The sequence below is a fragment of the Chiloscyllium punctatum genome, chromosome 35, assembly GCF_047496795.1.
Source record: "Chiloscyllium punctatum isolate Juve2018m chromosome 35, sChiPun1.3, whole genome shotgun sequence".
In the NCBI taxonomy this organism is placed as follows: Eukaryota; Metazoa; Chordata; class Chondrichthyes; order Orectolobiformes; family Hemiscylliidae; genus Chiloscyllium; species Chiloscyllium punctatum.
The window spans coordinates 22,517,778-22,537,934 of NC_092773.1; the positions used below are offsets into that span (position 1 = coordinate 22,517,778).

Genomic DNA, 20,157 nt, shown 5'->3' on the forward strand with positions numbered 1-20,157 from the left:
CACCCCCTTGACATTCAATGGTGTTACCATCACTGAATCCCCCCCACTATCAACATCCTGGGGGTTACTGTCTCCAATAAGAGAGAATCTAACCATTACCCCCTTGACGTTCAATGGTGTTACCATCACTGAATCCCCCCTCCACTATCAACATCCTGGGGGTTACCGTCTCCAACAAGAGAGAATCTAACCATCACCCCCTTGACATTCAATGGTGTTACCATCACTGAATCCCCCCATCAATGTCAACATCCTGGGGGTTACTGTCTCCAACGAGAGAGAATCTAACCATCACCCCCTTGACATTCAATGGTGTTACCATCACTGAATCCCCCCTCCACTATCAACATCCTGGGGGTTACCGTCTCCAACAAGAGAGAATCTAACCATCACTCCCTTGATGTTCAATGGTGTTACTATCACTGAATTTGCCCCCCCCCCCGACTATCAATATCCTAAGGGGTTACCGTCTCCAATAAGAGAGAATCTAACCATGCCTTGATGTTCAATGGCATTACCATCACTGAATTTTCACCCCCCCCCCCCACAACTATCAACATCCTGGGGGTTACCATTGACCAGAAACTGAACTGGACCAGCCCCATATAAACACAGCGGCTACAAGAGCAGCTCAGAGGCTGGGAATCCTGCAGTGAGTAACTCCCCTCCTGACTCCCCCCCAAAAGCCTGTCCCCACCATCGACAAGGCCCAAGTCAGGAGGGTGTGTGAGGGAATACTCCCACTGCCCTGGATGTGGGGGGGAGTGGGGGTGGGGGCGGGGGTGGGGGCGGGGGTGGGGGGGGGAGTAGCTCCGACAACACTTGAGAAGCTCGACACCATCCAGGGACAAAGCAGCCCCCCCACTCGATTGTCCCCACCCCCACTCCCTCCACCACCTCTTACTCATTGACGGTGAAGCCTCAGAAACTTTTGGATGAGTCCCGACTCCCGCAAGCGAGGGCCGTTCATGGACTCTTGCAGAGGGAAACAGAGCTGGAAAAAGGGAACGGACTTGCCTTGGAATTCCTCACTTCACGTCTGAGGCAGGAGGTGAGACATGGGGGAAACAGCATTTAAATGTTACACTGAGGCCTTTATGTTTTCAGCCTTATTGAGTAGGCCTCCCATCCAAAAACAGTCCTCAGCAATCTTTGTCGGAAGGCAAGATGGGCGTAGCTCACTAGACAACAAAGTTGGCTGACTTACTCTTCCAAGTTAGTCAAAGAGTCATACAGCACAGAAACAGACCCTTCGGCCCAACCAGCCCATACTGATCCTAATCCCAAACTAAACTCGTCCCACCTGCCTGCTCCTGGCCCACGTCCCTCCAAACCTTGCCTGTTCACGCACTTATCCAAATGTCTTTATAACATTGTAACCGTATCCACGTCCACCACTTCCTCTGGACATTCATTCCACACACGCAGCACTCTGTGTGTAAAAAAAAATTGCCCCTCATGCCCTGTTTAAGACTTTCTCCTCTCAGCTTAAAAAACAAAACCTCTAGTTTTGAACTCCTCCAACCTGGGGGAAAGGACCTCATCTATTCACCTTATGTTTTGTCACCCTACTAGGTAACATCTTCAGTGGGACTCCAGGCTGTTGATAATTCCTGCTTTCTATTTATATGTTTGGGTTTCTTTGGGTTAGGGATGTCATTTCCTGTAGTGACGTCATTTCCCATGGTGATGTCATTTCCTGTTCTTTTTCTCAGGAGGTGGTAGATGGGGTCTCACTCAATGTGTTTGTTGATGTCTGAAGATGTGACCGAGTCGGGTGACGAAACGTCTGGGAACGAACCTTCCAGCTCAGCGAGCAAACCTACATGCAGAACCTCAACCTGAGCTACAAATCTTCTCAAAATGCGCTATTCACCCTATCCGTGTCCCTCATGATTTTATAAAACCTCTATAAGGTCACCCCTCAGCCTCCGACGCTCCAGGGAAAACAGCCCCAGCCTATTCAGCCTCTCCCTCTCGCTCAAGTCCTCCAACATCCTGGAAAACCTTTTCTGAACCTTCTCCAGCTCGACAATATCTTTCCTGAAACAGGGTGACCAGAACCGGATGCAGTATTACAGAAGAGACGTCACCAACATCTTGTACAACCACAACATGATGTTTCAACCCCTATACTCGAAGGTCTGAGTAATGGTGGCACGTCCCTCAGGACCCTCACCGACTTTTACACAGGAAGTATTCTGTCAGGGTACATCACAGCAAGGACCAACAAGAGAATTGGGAACACAGCCTAGTCCCTCAAGTTGACTCCATCTATGGTTCCCGCTGCACTGGGACATTATCAAAGACCCCACCCACCCTAGATGCACTCTCTTCCAATCTCTCCCCTCAGACGGAAGATACAAACGCTTAAACACAACAGGTTCAAGAACAGCTTCCTCCCCCTCCAACCCCCGATGTTCTTAGACTGCTGAACGGCCCCCTCGTGTTTTCAAATCGAATGGCGTCCTTGCTTTCCTGTCCTCCACCTGTTGAGCTGTGACCCTGTCCTGCTTCTCGCTCTGTTCTATCACCCTCTGAGCTGTGTGTTACGATCTGCTCACCGCAACAAAACCGTTCACTGTCCTCGGGTGGTTGTGACAGCAATAACTCAAACCTGCGATCCGGGTCCCGATTGGTCAGCCCCGTGTAGAGGGAGCTCGCCAACTGATTGAGGCGGGGGGGGGGGGGGGGGGGGTGTATCTGAGGGTCGGGGGTCAAAGAGAGGGCTGGACTGTCCTGACAAGTTCAGCAGACATCACTGGGCCCTTGAGGTAAGCGAGCTAAATGCCTTCTGAACCACTCTGTCTATATGTGACACAAACTCCAAAGGACCTGGTACCTGAATCCCTAGGCCCCTCTGCTCTACAGCACTACCCATGGCCCTGCCTTTAAGTCCTGCCCTTGCTGGTTTGACCTCCAAATTAAACTCGACCTGCACACGCACACACACACCTCTGTTTAAAAGGCTGCTGACTAAGATAAATGTGATAGGGAGGTGCTGGTATTGGACTGGGGGGGGGGGAACAAGGTGTGGGCGGCACGGTGGCACAGTGGTTAGCACTGCTGCCTCACAGCGCCTGAGACCCGGGTTCAATTCCCGCCTCAGGCGACTGACTGTGTGGAGTTTGCACGTTCTCCCCGTGTCTGCGTGGGTTTCCTCCGGGTGCTCCGGCTTCCTCCCACAGTCCAAAGATGTGCAGGCCAGGTGAATTGGCCATGCTAAATTGCCCGTAGTGTTAGGTAAGGGGTAAATGTAGATGTAGGGGTATGGGTGGGTTACGCTTCGGCGGGGCGGTGTGGACTTGTTGGGCCGAAGGGCCTGTTTCCACACTGTAAGTAATCAAATCTAATCTAAAAAAAATGACACCACGCCCAGTTACCGTCCAACAGGTTTATTTGGAAGCACGAGCTTTCGAAGCGCTGCTCCTTCGTCAGGGAGCTGCCAGAGGTAACGATGCAAGATCTTACGGGCAATGTATTAACATGGATTGACGATTGATTAACCACAGGAAGCAAAGAGTGAGGGCGACTGAGTGCTGTTGTGGTTCGCAATCAGTGACTCATGGTGTACCTCAGGGATCAGCAATGGGACCGCAATTATTCCCAAGTTACACAGATGGTTTGGAGCTGGGGAACCACGTGTAGTGTGTCAAGGTTTGCGGATGACACGAGAGCAAAAGTGTGCAGAGAACTGGGAAACTTTGCAAAGGATAGATGAAGTGAGTGGGGAAAGGTGGGGGAGATGGAGTATAATGTCAATAAATGTGGAGTCATCCATCTTGGGAGGATTTGGAGATGCCGGTGTTGGACTGGGGTGTATAAAGTTAAAAGTCACACATCACCAGGTTATAGTCCAACAGGTTTAATTGGAAGCACATTAGCTTTCGGAGCGACGACAACGGATGAATGGGCACCACACAACAATCAACAGACAGGAGGGTTCCCTCCCAGTTGGGGAACACTTCAGTGGTCCAGGACATTCAGCCTCGGACCTTCGGGTGACCATCCTCCAAGGTGGACTTCGGGACAGGCAGCAGAGGAAAGTGGCCGAGCAGAGGCTGATAGCTAAGTTCGGTCCCCATAGGGGAGGGCCTCAACCTTGACCTTGGGTTCATGGCACATTACAGGTGATCACCACTGCACTATACACACATACACACACACACACACACAGATATTCCTACACACACACTCTCACATACACACGGACACAGGTACACACAGACGCGCACACAGACACCCACACACACCCTTACAGACACACACACACCCATACATCCACCCCCTCACAGACTTAAGACACTCTGCACTCACTACACACACACACACACTTTCTCACACTCACAACCCCCACCCCAGTCAGACACACACACACACACACAAAAAGACCCACATGCACACATATTTTGTGGGGTGAATTTGTACTTGCAGAGTTACATTGTACTTTGCTCAAAAACTGCATACATTCATGTAGAACTCTGAGCTCAAAAAAAGCATGAATTTATGTAAAACTCTGTTATCTCACTTTTTAGATTAGAATCAATCTAAACATCAGGTCATAGGCAGAGAACACAGGGGGCCAACACCTTCAACATATTGTCTAGCTATCACCATTGTTAACAGCTAACCCGAGAACGCAACTTAAAACAAAAATGGTTTTGTGATTTACACATGAAAGAAGTGAAACTCTCACTGTATTCTAACAGATGACAGGCTTAACAGACAATCAATTTTTCAATGTATAATTTCAGTTACGTCACACTGTAAATTCTTGCTATAAATTCTGTGTTACGATCGAGCCCTCCACTATCACCTGATGAAGGAGCGTCGCTCCGAAAGCTAGTGTGCTTCCAATTAAACCTGTTGGACTATAACCTGGTGTTGTGTGATTTTTAATCTTGGGAGGAGTAACAGTAACAAGGATTATTACATGAACAGTAGGGATTTGTGGCACGCTGCTGTGCAGAGGGACCTGGGTGTCCTTGTACATGAATCTCGGAAGGTTGGTCGTAGAGATATACAGCCTGCAGGTCCAGCAGGGAATGAGGAAGGCAGATGGAGCTCTGTCCTCCATTGCTAGAGGGACGGAGTTTAAAAGTAGGGAGGTTATGGTACAGGGAGCTGGTGAGGCCACACCTGGAGGACTGTGTGCAGTTTTGGTCTCCTCACTTGAGGCAGGACGGACGGGCACTGGAGGGGGGTGCGGAGGGGGTTCACTGGGTTTGATTCCGTGTTGAGGGGGTTGGTTTATGAGGAGAGACTGGGATTGTATTCATTGGAATTCAGAAGAATCCGAGAAACATATAGAATTACGAAAGGAATCAATAAGATAGAGGATGTTTCCACTGGCCGGTCAAACTAGGATAAGAGGGCATAGCCTCCAAATGACGAGGGGGGAGCAGATTGAGGAGGAACCTCTTCACCCAGAGGGTTGGGAATCGGTGGAATGGCAGTGGAAGTGGTTGAGGCTTCCTCAGGGAATGTTTTTAACGCTGAGATCGATCATTTTCAGAACAGTAAAGGAATGAAGGGGGAAGAGGGCGGGAGCCGAGTCCATGAGAGAGATCAGCCATGACCCTGGCAGGGCAGGCTCGAAGTGGGGCCTACTCTGGCTCCTGATTATCACAGCCCACTAAAACAATTGATCACAAGGGGAACACTGAGCATCAAAACCTCGATCAGGCCGATGTTTATCAAGGTCAGAATCTGCTGAAAATCCCTGCACTGTCTTCATCATTCGTAGGTGCCATTCATTTGAACACTTGGCCTATGGTTCCACACCGAAAATTCGCACCCAACATCGGTCAAGTTAGAAAAAGAGGACTTCATTTCTCTGAGGAACAAAAGCCCTGAAGACTCGAACATGCGAAGGACATGACAGATCTTTCCAAAGTGTCAAAAACTCAACAACGGAGCGGTCTACCCACACCTGATTATACCTGGGAAATGACGTAATTATTTCAGCTAAAATGTTCCTTTTGACACTTTGACAAATCAGCATGTTGAAAATATAGCCACATATTCCCATGTGGAATGAAATCTCCCGACAGGAAGTCAACTTGGCCAATTATAGAGTCATCGAGATGTACAGCACGGAAACAGACCCTTCGGTCCAACCCGTCCATGCCGACCAGATATCCCAACCCAATCTAGTCCCACCTGCCAGCACCCGGCCCATATCCCTCCAAACCCTTCCTATTCATATACCCATCCAAATGCCTCTTAAATGTTGCAATTGTACCAGCCTCCACCACTTCCTCTGGCAGCTCATTCCATACACGCACCACCCTCTGTGTGAAAAAGTTGCCCTTTAGGTCCCTTTTATATCTTTCCCCTCTCACCCTAAACCTATGCCCTCTAGTTCTGGACTCCTCAACCCAGGGAAAAGACCTTCTCTATTTACCCTATCCATACCCCTCATGATTTTATAAACCTCTATAAGGTCACCCCTCAGCCTCCGACACTCCAGGGAAAACAGCCCCAGCCTGTTCAGCCTCTCCCTGTAGCTCAAACCCTCCAACCCTGGCAACATCCTTGTAAATCTTTTCTGAATCCTTTCAAGTTTCTCAACATCCTTCCAATAGGAAGGAGATCAGAATTGAACCCAATATTCCAACAGTGGCCTAACCAATGTCCTGTACAGCCGCAACATGACCTCCCAACTCCTGTACTCAATACTCTGACCAATAAAGGAAAGCATACCAAACACCTTCTTCACTATCCTATCTACCTGCGACTCCACTTTCAAGGAGCTATGACCCTAGTGTGACACCAGTGGATTGCGTTGAGAAAGACTAGATCTGTCATGGTGTAAGGGTGTGAACTCCACATTAAATACCAATTTGAGACCCTATAAACTGTGGTGAAATGTTCCAGTGCGCGCACACACACTCACTTACTCACTTGCTCTCACACTCAATCACTCTCACACTCACTCACTCTCATGCACTCTCACACTCGCATTCACTCACTCACTCTCTCACACACTTGTTCACTCTCACTCACACACTCATCATTGACTCAATCTTTCACTCACTCACTCATGCACACACACACACACACTCTCTCACACTCACTACTGTCTCACACATTCACTCTCTCTCGCACACACAGACATACACGTTCTCTCACACACACATAGTCACTGAGGCACACACACACACACGCTCTCTCACATACACACACACTCACCTTTGTGCACACACACACACACGCACACCAAATGACCCTCACGGGGTTAAGGCAAGCCAAGGACAGTAGGCTATAAGGTCTGAGGGGCCTTATCAATATACTGGTTCCCACGGGAGAAGCCTCTGTCAATCTCCCAGAACAGTTCGGACTGTGACAATGAGCAGTTTTTAGACATTGTACATGGAACGACTAAATCCTCAAGCAGGGCAAGGTTCCTGTCACTGCTGACAGACCACACAGGAAGCCCTCTCGTCGCCTTAACTCATTCCCTGCCAGCTTCAAGAGAATGTTCGACTTGAACCTTTCCACCTCTCTGCTCTTGGTTACCATTGTTCGAACGCACTGTCTCCACATTTCCCCATCTTTCTGCTCTCCATTTCTATATCACCATCTCTCCAACTCTTTGTTCCCCATCTCTCTGTTCTCCATCACCATCACTCCATCTCTCCATTCTCCATCTCTTTGTTCCCCTTCTCACCATTGCCATCATTCTGCTCTCCGTCTCTATATCACCATCTCTCTATTCTACATCTCTCCATCTCTATATTTACATCTCTCTACCTCTCTGTTCCCCATCTCTCAGCGTTCCTTCTGTCCATCGCCATCTCTCTATCCATCTATTCTCCATCTCTCCAACGCCATATTGTCATCTCTCTGTTCTCCACCTCTCTGTTCTCCATCTCGACGTCGCCATCTCTCTGTCCCCCACCTCTCTGTTCTCCATCCCTCCCTCGCCATCTCTCTATTCTCCATCTCTCTGTCCTCCCTCTCTCTCCATCACCAGCTCTCCCCGGAGCTGTGCCCCCAACTCCATCCCGACCTTTCTTTAATCATTCCGCCCCTCCACCGCTCTGTATCTCTGGCCTCTCAATCCCTCCGTCCGTGTGCGGGCAAATGCTGACGGCGCTGGGTGAGGGCGCCCAACATCGCAGGACAGTCACAAACGTAGCGAGATGTGGAGACCGTGCCCGTAGGAGTCACGAGAGATTGGCCCTTACCCTGACAGAGAGAACGCCGAGCAGCAACTGAACGACAGACACCTTCTGCAACATCTTCGGATCGTTTCGCACTCTGTTGTGTTTCCTTACGGAATTGTCATGACTGGGCCAAGTTGCCAGGTGATCGGAGCAGCGGGCGAGAGTGAACGCAGACAGGCTCCTGAGGTAGGTGAGATTTTTTTTTTTAACAGACTGCTACATCCTACGTCACCTCACTCTCTTATCGTTTCGGTCGTGCGAGACAGGATAACCAATCTGAGGCTGCTGGTCCTTGTAAAGCCGGGTTATTATTAACTCAGGTTAAACACAGGGATGACTGTCCAACCTGGCAGGAAATCATTAAAAGGGGCACAAGTCTGTTCAATCGCTGTCTCCGAGCTCCTGGCTTTGAGTTCCAGTCCCTGAGCCCCAGTGGACAGTTACTGGAGGGGGTTGGCCATTTAAATTGTCCCATAGTGCTCAGGGATGTGCAGGTTAGGGTGGATTGGCTGTGCTAAATTAGACCATAGTGCTCAATTTAGCACGGCCAATCCACCCTAACCTGCACATCCCTGACCACTATGGGTAATTTAGCACGGCCAATCCACCCTAACCTGCACATCCTTGAGCACTATGGGTAATTTAGCATGGCCAATTCACCCTAACCTGCACATCCCTGAGCACGATGGGTAATGTAGCGTGGCCAATTCACCCTAACCTACACATCCCTGAGCACTATGTGTAATTTAGCATGGCCAATTCACCCTAACCGGCATATCCCTGAGCACTATGGGACAATTTAGCATGGCCAATCCACCCTAACCTGCACATTCCTGAGCACTATGGGTAATTTAGCATGGCTAATCCACCCTAACCTGCACATCCTTGGACCTATGTGAAAATTTAGCATGGCCAATCCACCCTAACCTGCACATTCCTGAGCACTATCAGTCATTTAGCATGGCCAATCACCCTAACCTGCACATCCCTGAGCACTATGGGTAACTTAGTATGGTCAATCCACCCTAACCTGCACATCCCTGAGCACTATGGGTAATTTAGCATGGCCAATCCACCCTAACCTGCACATCCCTGAGCACTATGGGTAATTTAGCATGGCCAATCCACCCTAACCTGCACATCTTTGGACTGTGGGAGGAAACTGGAGCACCCAGAGGAAACCCACATAGACAAGGGGAGAACGTGCAAACTCCACACAGTCACCACGGTGGCACAGTGGTTAGCACTGCTGCCTCACAGTGCCAGAGACCTGGATTCAATTTCCGACTCAGGCGACTGTGTGGAGTTTGCACATTCTCCTTATGTCTGCGTGGGTTTCCTCCAGGTGCTCCGGTTTCCTCCCACAGTCTAAAGATGTGCAGGTTAGGTGAATTGGCCAGGCTAAATTGCCTGTAGTGTTAGGTAAAGGGGTGAATTTAGGGGAATGGGTGGGTTGCACTTTAGTGGGTCGGTGTGGACTTGTTGGGCCGAAGGGCCTGTTTCCACACTGTGAGTAATCTAATCTAAACCTAGTAACCTAATCACCCAAGGCTGGAATTGAACCCAGATCCCTGGCACTGAGAGGCAGCAGAGCTAACCACTGAGCCGTTATGCAATATCCAATGACTCCTTGTTCTTTCACAGCCCTAATTGCCCCTTGAGTCAGGTCATTTCTAAGGGTGGGTAAACATCCACCACTAGCTGTGGGGCTTGGAGTCACATGGAGGCCACACTGGGTAAAGGAAGGTGAACGTGTTGACCTAAAATAGTCATCAGTCAACAAGACAATGGTTGTCATGGTCACCATCACTCGGAGCCACTTCCAATCCTACATTTTGTCACTTGTGTTTGAATTCTACCACCCGGCCGTGGTGAGATTTGAACCGTTGTTCCTGGAGTTTCAGCTCGTGCCTCTGGAATGATGAATCGCCTGGCGATATTATCACTCTGATCTGCTGGGACCTGTCAACTCTACAATCACAGCCATTGCTTGCCTGCGATTTGAGGGGGCATCTTTCGTTCTGTGTGATACCAAGCTTCTGTTCTCAAGTTGGCAGTTATTCCATGGTGGCACCAACATTGCAAAGTTGGCATCTGCCCTTCACGGCGTGGGGGTGGGGGGATATGCAGGGAGGCCACGTTTTCACTACTGAAGGGTGCTGAAGGTCTGACAATATTTTCAAACACGTAAACACACACACACACACACACACACACACACACACTCTGACTCACACACACACACACTCTCTGACTCATTTGGACACACACACTGACTCACTCACTCACTCACACACACACACACACTCTGACTCACTCACACACATACACTGACACACAATCTGTGACTCTCACACTCTGACTCACTCACACAGTCACTCACTCACTCTCACACACGCACACAGTCACACTCTCACACACATTCACTCTCGCACACACTCACTTTCACACACACACATTCACAAATATATTCTCACATTCATCCATTCACACACATGTAATTGCTCAATCACACACCGATATACACTGATATACACACAAACACACAAGCACTTCCTCTATCTCTCTCTCTCACACGCACACACACACAGACACACACACATTGATATACACACAGGCACACACAAACACAGACACACAGGCACACACACACAGACATACACACACACACAGGCACACACACACATATACTCACACTGACACACACAATGATATACATACTGATATACACACAGGCACACACACAGGTACACACACATACAGGCACACACAAACACACACTCACACAAAGACACACACAGGCACACACTCACACTGACACACATATACATAGACATACACTGATATACACACAGGCACACGCAAATACATACACACGCAGACATACATGCAGCCACATTTCCACACTCACACAAACACTCTTTGGGGTGGCACGGTGGCTCAGTGGTTAGCACTGCTGTCTCACGGCGCTAGGGACCTGGGTTTGATTCCTGCCTTGGGCAACTGTCTGTGTGGAGTTTGCACATTCTCCCTGTGTCTGTGTGGGTTTTCTCTGGGTGCTCCGATTTCCTCCCACAATCCAAAAATGTGCAGGTTAAGGTGGATTGGCCATGTTAAATTACCCATAGTGCCCAGGGATGTGCAGGTTCAGGTGGATTAGCCATGCTAAATTACCCATAGTGTTCAGGGATGTGCAGGTTAGGGTGGATTGACCAAGTTAAATTACCCATAGTGTTCAGGGATGTGCAGGTTAGGGTGGATTGACCAAGTTAAATTACCCATAGTGTCCAGGGATGTGCGGATTAGGGTGGATTGGCCATGCTAAATTACCCATAGTGCTCAGGGATGTGCAGGTTAGGGTGGATTGGCCATGTTAAATTACCCATAATGCCAAGGGATGTACAGGTTAGGGTGGATTGGCCATGTTAAATTGTCCCATACTGCTCAGGGATGTGCAGGTTAGGGTGGATTGGCCATGCTAAATTACCGATAGTGCTCAGGGTTGTGCAGGTTAGGATGGATTGGCCATATTAAATTGTCCCATAGTGCTCAGGGATGTGCAGGTTAGGGTAGATTGGCCATGCTAAATTACCCATAGTGCTCAGGGATGTGCAGGTTAGGGTGGATTGGCCATGCTAAATTACCCATAGTGCTCAGGGTTGTGCAGGTTAGGATGGATTGGCCATATTAAATTGTCCCATACTGCTCAGGAATGTGCAGGTTGGGATGGATTAGCCCATGGGAAAATGCAGGGTTACAGGGTAGAGTGACGGGTCTGGGTGGGATGTGCTTCAGAGGTGTGGACTTGACAGGCCAAATGGCCTCCTCCCCACACTGGGGGGATTCCGCGATTTTCTCTCTCACACACACACACAACACACCTTCAATTATATTATTAAACCTTGGTGCTTTCCAATGACGTTTTACCAGCGCTCCAATCAATCCCTTTGGAACGCCTCTCCACCCCACACCAACACTTGCTGGCTGGCATGATTACCGTATCAACAGCACTGTCCTGATAACTGGGCAAAGGAGAGGTGTCAGTGTGTAAAGGTCCCTTTGCTCAAGGCCACTGTATTATACACACAACAGAAGCCCATCGCGCTCTGTAATCAGATGTTCAAGGGCAGAATCCCACACAGAGGACTCAAAGTCCGTTATCAGAGGTTCCAGATCAGATAGTCTCTTCAAGGACAACTCGCAGTCCTTTGAAGGCAATAGACAAGTTCTGTTTATCTTGTAGGTGTCAATGTTGCTTTGATTAGGTTCATTCCTGTCTTACTGAGGTGGACTGAAAAATGCTTGTGGTTAGATGCTATCCAAGCAGATTGTACCATACCAAGTGCACCCAGGGTAAGAGAACAGAGGGCACGAAACAGTGTTATAGCCGCAGAGAAGGTGCAGAGAGAGCAACCTTACAGAGGTCCATTCCGAAGTTAGAAATATAAAAAAGCGAAAGAGTTGCGAGAAATCGGAATCAGAAACCGCTGGAAAAACTCAGCAGGTCTGGAGAGAAATCAGGGTTAACAGTTTCAGGTCCGGTGACCCCCTTGCCCAGAACCCAAGTTTGAGCATAACAAGTCCGGAAGCTGTCACGTAAGTCCAATAACCCTGAGGGATGACATTGCTAGAGAAGTACAGCACGGAAACAGACCCTTCGGTCCAACCCGTCCATGCCGACCCAGATATCCCGATCCAATCTAGTCCCATTTAGAGTCAGAGTCGTAGAGATGTACAGCACGGAAACAGACCCTTCGGCCCAACCCGTCCATGCTGACCCAGATATCCCAACCCAATCTAGTCCCATTTGCCAGCACCCGGCCCATATCCCTCCAAACCCTTCCTATTCATATACCCATCCAAATGCCTTTTCAATGCTGTCATTGTACCAGCCTCCACCACTTCCTCTGGCAGCTCATTCCACACACGTACCACCCTCTGTGTGAAAAAGCTGAAACTTAGGTCTCTTTTATATCTTTCCCCTCTCACCCTAAACCAATGCCCTCTCGTTCTGGACTCCCCGACCCAGGGAAGAGACTTTGCCTATTCATCCTATCCATGTCCCCTCATAATTTTGTAAACCTCTATAAAGTCACCCCCTCAGCCTCCGACACTCCAGGGAAAACAACCCCAGCCTATTCAGCCTCTCCCTATAGCTCAAACCCTCCAACCCTCCAACATCCTTGTAAATCTTTTCTGAACTCTTTCAAGTTTCGCAACACCTTTCTGATAAGGAGACCAGAATTGCATGCAATATTCCAACAGTGGCCGAACCAATGTCCTGTACAGCCGTAACATGACCTCCCAACTCCTGTACTCAATATTCTGAAGTAGGGAGAGTTGGAGGGGCTGAATAGGCTGGGGCTGTTTTCCCATGAGTGTTGGAGGCTGAGGACAAAGGTCAAAGAATATTCCAGGACACGAACAGGCCCTTCGGCCCTCCTGCGCCGATCCAGATCCTCCATCTAAACCTGTCGCCTATTTTCTAAGGGTCCGTATCCCTCTGCTCCCCACCCATTCATGGATCTGTCGAGATACATCTTAAATGACGCTATCATGCCCGCCTCTACCACCTCCGCTGGCAACGTGTGGCAGACAACAACCACCCTCTGCGTAAAGAACTTTCCACACGATATCTCCCTTAAACTTTTCCCCTCTCACCTTGAACCCATGACCCCCAGTAATTGTGTCCCCCCCCCCCAACTCTGGGGAAACAGCTTGCAATCCACCCTGTGTATACCTCACCTGAGGGGTGACCTTAGAGAGGTTTATAAAATCACGAGGGGGGCATGGATAGGATAAATAGACAAGGTCTTTTCCCCTGGGGTGGGGGAGTCCAGAATGAGAGGGTTTAGGGTGGGAAGAGGAAGATATAAGAGGGACCTAAGGGTGTTGCGTATGTGGAATGAGCTGCCAGAGGAAGTGGTGGAGGCTGGTACAATGACAACATTTAAAAGGCATCTGGATGGGGATAGGAAGAGCAAGGGTTTGGAGGGATAGGGACCAAATGCTGGCAAATAGGTTCAGAAAAGATTTACAAGGATGTTGCCAGGGTTGGAGGATTTGAGCTAGAGGGAGAGGTTGAATAGGCTGGGGCTGTTTTCCCTGGAGCGTTGGAGGCTGAGGGGTGACCTTATAGAGGTTTACAAAATCATGAGGGGACATGGATAGGGTAAATAGACAAGGTCTTTTCCCTGGGGTGGGGGAGTCCAGAACTAGAGGGGCATAGGTTTAGGGTGAGAGGGGAAAGATATAAAAGAGGCCTTTTTCACACAGAGGGTGGTACGTGTATGGAATGAGCTGCTACAGGAAGTGGTGGAGGCTGGTACAATGACAACATTTAAGAGGCATTTGGATGGGTATATGAATAGGAAGGGTTTGGAGGGATATGGGCCGGGTGCTGGCAGGTGGGACGAGATTGGGTTGGGATATCTGGGTCAGCATGGACGGGTTGGACCGAAGGGTCTGTTTCCGTGCTGTACATCTCTGTGACTCTAAATGGGACCTAGATTGGGTTGGGAATTCTGGGTCGGCATGGACAGGTTGGACCGGAGGGTCTGCTTCCTGGGACGAGGTTGGGTTGGGATAGCTGGGGTCGGCGTGGGCGGGTTGGGCCGAAGGGTCTGTTTCCGTATGACTCCAGAACTCAGCGGCGGGGGGTTCGGAAGGAATGGGATTCCTCTTGGAAAGCGGTATCGGAGAGCTGGTCCAGGTGCAATGCTCTGACACTGTGCCGCGACCCTCTCTGTGCCCAGCACCAAGGTGAATGGTCTTCCCCAAATCATTGGGAGGGTTGTATATTCATGGCTAGGAGCTGATTTCTGCAGTGTCATGTAACTGCAGGTGGTGTTTGTACTAGTGTTATCACTTACATTGATACAGCCAGGCAGGACCTTTGTCCTCTTGGAGAGCTGTAGCAGCAGATTTCACTCCGTCCACTTCCTGCTTTCCCTGGCTTTCTTCCTGTATTATGAATCGAGACTTTATTAATTATCTTGTGCAAGTGAAACCGACTGAAGCCGAGAGAGAGAGCGAGAGAGAGAGAGAGAGAGGTCTCAGTGGTGTTCTTCCAAATGTCCCCCGGCACGAGCAGTCAATTCAAATCCCACCGGATGGAAGCCCGGATCAACGGGAGAGTGCCGGGAACCAGGGAAACCGCACCGTGCAGAAAGACACCCCTGCGGGTCCACACTGACCAACTGCTACTGTAAACCAGTATAGGTGGACAAGGTGATATTGGCAGGTCAGACGGACTGACGGCCCAGTGTTCTTACTCAGCTACGAGCGAGTTTTGAGAAGATTTGTCGCTCAGATACTGAAGCGGTCCATGTTCAAATGTAGCCAGATCTGGGCAATATCCAGGTGACTGATGAGTGGCAAGGAAGACTCCTGTCACACTAGCACCAAGCAAGGACCATCTCCAACAAGAGACTGTCTAACCACTGCCCCTTGACATTCAATGGTGTTACTGTCACTGAATCCTCCCACTATCAACATCCTGGGGGTTACCGTCTCCAACAAGAGAGAATCTAACCATTGCCCCTTTGACATTCAATGGTGTTACCGTCACTGAATCCCCCCCACTATCAACATCCTGGGGGTTACCGTCTCCAACAAGAGAGAATCTAACCACTGCACATTAACTTTCACTGGTGTTACCGTCTCTGAATCCCCCCCCCCCGCCCACTATCAACATCCTGGGGGTTACCGTCTCCAACAAGAGAGAATCTAACCACTGCACATTAACTTTCAATGGTGTTACCGTCTCTGAATCCCACCTCCCCCCCCCCCCCCCCCACCCCCCCCACTATCAACATCCTGGGGGTTACTGTCTCCAACTAGAGAGAATCTGACCATCGCCCCCTTGACGTTCAATGGTGTTACCATCACTGAATCCTCTCACTACCAACATCCTGGTTACCATTGACCAGAAACTGAACTGGACCAGCCCCATATAAACACAGCGGCTACAAGAGCAGCTCAGAGGCTGGGAATCCTGCAGTGAGTAACTCCCCTCCTGACTCCCCCCACAGCCTGTCCCCACCATTGACAAGGACCAAGTCAGGAGAGGGTGAGGGAATACTCCCCACTTGCCCTGGATGTGGGGGGGGGGCAGCTCCGACAACACTCAAGAAGCTTGACACCATCCAGGGACAGAGCAGCCCCTGCTCGATTGTCCCCACCCCCACAAACCCCCACTCCCTCCACCCCCCTGACGCTCAGTAACAGCAGTGGGTACCATCTACAAGATGCACTGCAGCAACTCCCCCAGGCTCCTCAGACAGCACCCTCCAAACCCCACGGCCACTTCCATCTAGAAGGACAAGGGGCAGTAGGTACATGGGAAGACCACCCCCCTGCAAGTTCTCCTCCGAGCTCCTCACCGTCCCCACTCAGAAATATATCAGCCATTCCTTCAGTGTCGCTGGGTCAGAATCCTGGGACACCCTCCCTCAGGGCGCTGTGTGTGGGTCCCTACACCACACACGGTTCAAGATGGCCGCTCACCCCCACCTTCTCAAGGGGGCAGTTAGAGGAGAACGGGGACGGTAAATATCGGGCCCAGCCAGCAACACCAAAGTCCCGTGAGTAAATTATAAAAAAAATCTCAATTCTACCTTCCTGCAGTCCTCCCCCCACCCCCTCCCCGATTGCTCTAGACCCTATTTCCCTCTGCAATTGGAAAATAGTTTATGGTTTTGTTCTCTGCTACCTTTGGGGGAAAGGGGAGTTTGTGAAGGAGTAAAACGCACTGCTGGAGAGATCGAAGTTTTAGTTTGTGAGCTGGGAGCAGTGAGGGGGAGAGACAGTGCGGCCTTGGCGTGCCTGACGCCACACGCAAACTAACACAAACCATAGCCCTCGCGGTTTATGACCACGTTACCCTCCTCAGCACAGACCCTGGATTATTGCTGTGTGAATGCAAGGGTACAGTGAAGATATTCTGAGATCACCTCAACCTCCTGAATGGAGCACCACTGGTGGTTACTTGACGAGTGGCAAGCAACATTCGTGACCACAAGAGAGAATCTAACCATCTCCCGCTTGACGTTCAATGGTGTTACCATCACTAAAATGTGCCCCCCCCTCCCTAACTATCGACATCCTGGGGGAGGGGGGAGGGTTACCATCTCCAACCAGAGAGAATCAAACTGCTGTCAAGTGTGGAGGGAAGGGTCGCGAAAGACCAACCAGCCTGAGGTCAAGGGTCAGTGTGCTTTCCGTGGGGATCAGTCCAGTCCAACCCAGAGGAGAGTCTGATGCCCGCACCCCAGTGTGGTATGGTATTGTCGGAGGTGCCATCCTACGTACTGTATACTGTTATGAAGTTGGACGCATGTACTGTACCTTCAAGTGAGCGTGAATGCTAGCAAGCTCCTGTCATGTCACTGACCAGCAGGCACAAGGTCGACTGGAGAATTGAAAGATGTAACCTCAAAATGTGACCTTGGCCTGTAACCTAGATACCCAGCGGCACTGAAGGAACGACCATGTCAGTACGGTGAGGGGCTCGGAGGGGAACGTGCAGGGGGGTGGTGTTCCCATGTACCTGCTCCCCCTTGTCCTTCCCGATGGAAGTGGCCGTGGGGTTTGGAAGGTGCTGTCTGAGGAGCCTGGGGGAGTTGCTGCAGTGTGTCTTGTAGACGGTACCCACTGCTGCTACTGAGCGTCGGGGGGGGGTGGAAAGGAGTGGGGGGTTTGTGGGTGTGGGGACAATCTAGCGGGGGGCTGCTTTGTCCCTGGATGGTGTCCGAGCTTCTCGAGTGTTGTCACAGTTGCTCCCCCCCATCCAGGGCAAGTGGGAGTATTCCCTCACACCCTCCTGTCTTGGGCCTTGTCGATGTTGGGGACAGGCTTTGGGGGGAGTCAGGAGGGGAGTTATTTGCTGCAGGATTCCCAGCCTCTGAGCTGCTCTTGTAACTGCTGTGTTTATATGGGGCTGTCCAGTTCAGTTTCTGGTCAAGATGTTGATAGTTGGGGGGAGGGGAGATCAGTGACAGTAACACCATTGATCGTCAAAGGGGTAATGGTTAGATTCTCTCTAGTTGGAGACAGTAACCCCCAGGATGTTGATGTTCAGTGATGGTAACATCATTGCATGTCAAGGGGGCAATGGTTAGATTCTCTCTTGTTGGAGATAGTAACCCCCCAGGAGGGGGAATTCAGTGATGGTGACACCATTGAACGTCAAGGGGGCGATGGTTAGATTCTCTCTTGTTGGAGATGGTAACCCTCAGGATGTGATAGTGGGGGGGGGTGGATTCAGTGATGGTGACACCATTGAAAGTCAAGGGAGCGATGGTTTGATTCTCTCGAGATGGAGATGGTCATTGGCTGGCATTTATGTGGCACAAATGTTACCTGCTGCTTGTCAGCCCAAGCCTGGATATTGGCTCACTGAATCCGCTGTCCCTCACCAAAGGCCTGCTGGGAAAGCGAAGCCAACCAAGATCCGGGAAGAGTTGGGCCTATTTCAGAGGCTCTCCTCCAGAACAGATGGGAGCTATGAACCATTGCTCGTGCGTGAACAGCAGCCCTCCCTACACTCTTGAGTCGAACAACCCCCCCACGTGACTCCAGACCCCCTTAAAAGGGCAACACAACCATAAGAATAGGTGCAAAAGGACTTTTACATGATTCACAGCCCAGTGAATGTACAGTATGTTCATATCAACACAATATAATGAGATTTGGTTAATGGTTAATACAAGTACCTAACAGTAATCAATGATATTTGCAATTTATCAGAGAAAAGGTCACAAATTAGATAAAAGGAGATAAGGGTTGCTGTTATTACAATATTTGATTACAACTAGACTTCAGAGGTACTCACTTGCTCGGTTACCAAGTAATTATACACCGTGACCTCGAAAGATTATCACCTCACGCATTTTTCTCAGGTATTTAAAATGAGCCTCGGGTGTCCAAGATGGCCGACGGGACTCTCAGCCTTATTCCCAACGTAGGTCTTCTCAATAGATGTCCAGAGCAAATGCCGGAATTTTGTTTTTCACACCAAGCTCTTTGCGAAGAAGGGTCCTACCTGATGTGACATTGGTCTATCCAGGTATCTGATGCCAAACCTGGCACTTTGACCACTCCCTACCCATTCTGGACCACCAGCCTACTTGGCGGTAATGCACCGATGGTGCAGTGTTGCAGGTTAGTTCCTTCAAAGAGGAGTCCCAAATAGACAGGACAGTGAAGAAGGTGTTTGGTACGCTTGCCTTTATTGGTCAGTGCATTGAGTATAGAAGTTGGGAGGTCTTTATTTTATTCATCTGTGGACTTGGATGTCACTGGTTGGGCCAGCATTGATAGTCCATCCCTATTTGCCCCTTGAGAAAGTTTTTGGGGTGGGGGTGGCGTGAGCTGCCTTCTTGAATCACTGCAGTCCACTTGCTGTGGGTTGACCCACAATGCCTGAGGAGGGAGTCCCAGGATTCAGACCCAATGGCTGTGAAGGAACAGTGGTGTATTTCTAACTCAGGACGGTGAGGGGCTCGGAGGGAACTTGCAGGGGTGGTGTTCCCAAGTACCTTCTGCCTTTGTCCTTCGGGGCGGAAGTGGTCGTGGGGTTTGGAAGGTGCTGTGTGAGGAGCCTTGGGGAGTTGCTGCAATGTGTCTTATACATGGTACCCACTGCTGCTACTGAGCGTCGGGGGGGGGAGGGCGGAGGGGAGTTGGGGGTTTGTGGGTGTGGGGACAATCAAGGGGGCGCTGCTTTGTCCCTGAATGGTGTCAAGCTTCTTGAGTGTTGTTGGAGCTGCCCCCCATCCAGGGCAAGTGGGGAGTATTCCCTCACACCCTCCTGACTTGGGCCTTGTAGATGGTGGATAGATTTTGCTGTACAGGGCATGGTCAGTCCAAGTTTGGAATACTGTATTCAATTCCGGTCCTCCCTGCTGTAGGAAAGATGTTGTGAAACCTGAAAGGGTTCAGAAAAGGTTTACAAGGATGTTGGAGGATTTGAGCTACAGGGAGA

The 20,157-nt window shown here is 50.1% G+C and overlaps 1 protein-coding gene across 4 annotated transcripts in view; it reads right to left on the bottom strand.

Moving 5' to 3' along the window:
• The window catches only part of npc1l1 (NPC1-like 1), a 51,862-nt gene extending 36,725 nt beyond the window's left edge, over window positions 1-15,137 (bottom strand). For 2 of the 4 annotated variants that reach the window (XR_011953863.1, XM_072554298.1), the window contains exons 1-2: window positions 15,044-15,110; window positions 8,193-8,352 (exon numbers count right to left, since the gene is read on the bottom strand). Coding sequence is in view for 2 of the 4 variants with exons in the window: in XM_072554298.1 (XP_072410399.1) it covers window positions 8,193-8,352; window positions 15,044-15,045 (162 nt within the window). In the remaining 2 variants the exon portion in view is untranslated. Of the gene's footprint in view, window positions 1-1,552; window positions 1,601-8,192; window positions 8,353-15,043 lie in introns of those variants that run through there. The other 2 variants (XM_072554301.1, XM_072554299.1) reach the window with 2 other exon arrangements.
• Between the last annotated feature and the right edge of the window lie 5,020 nt (window positions 15,138-20,157).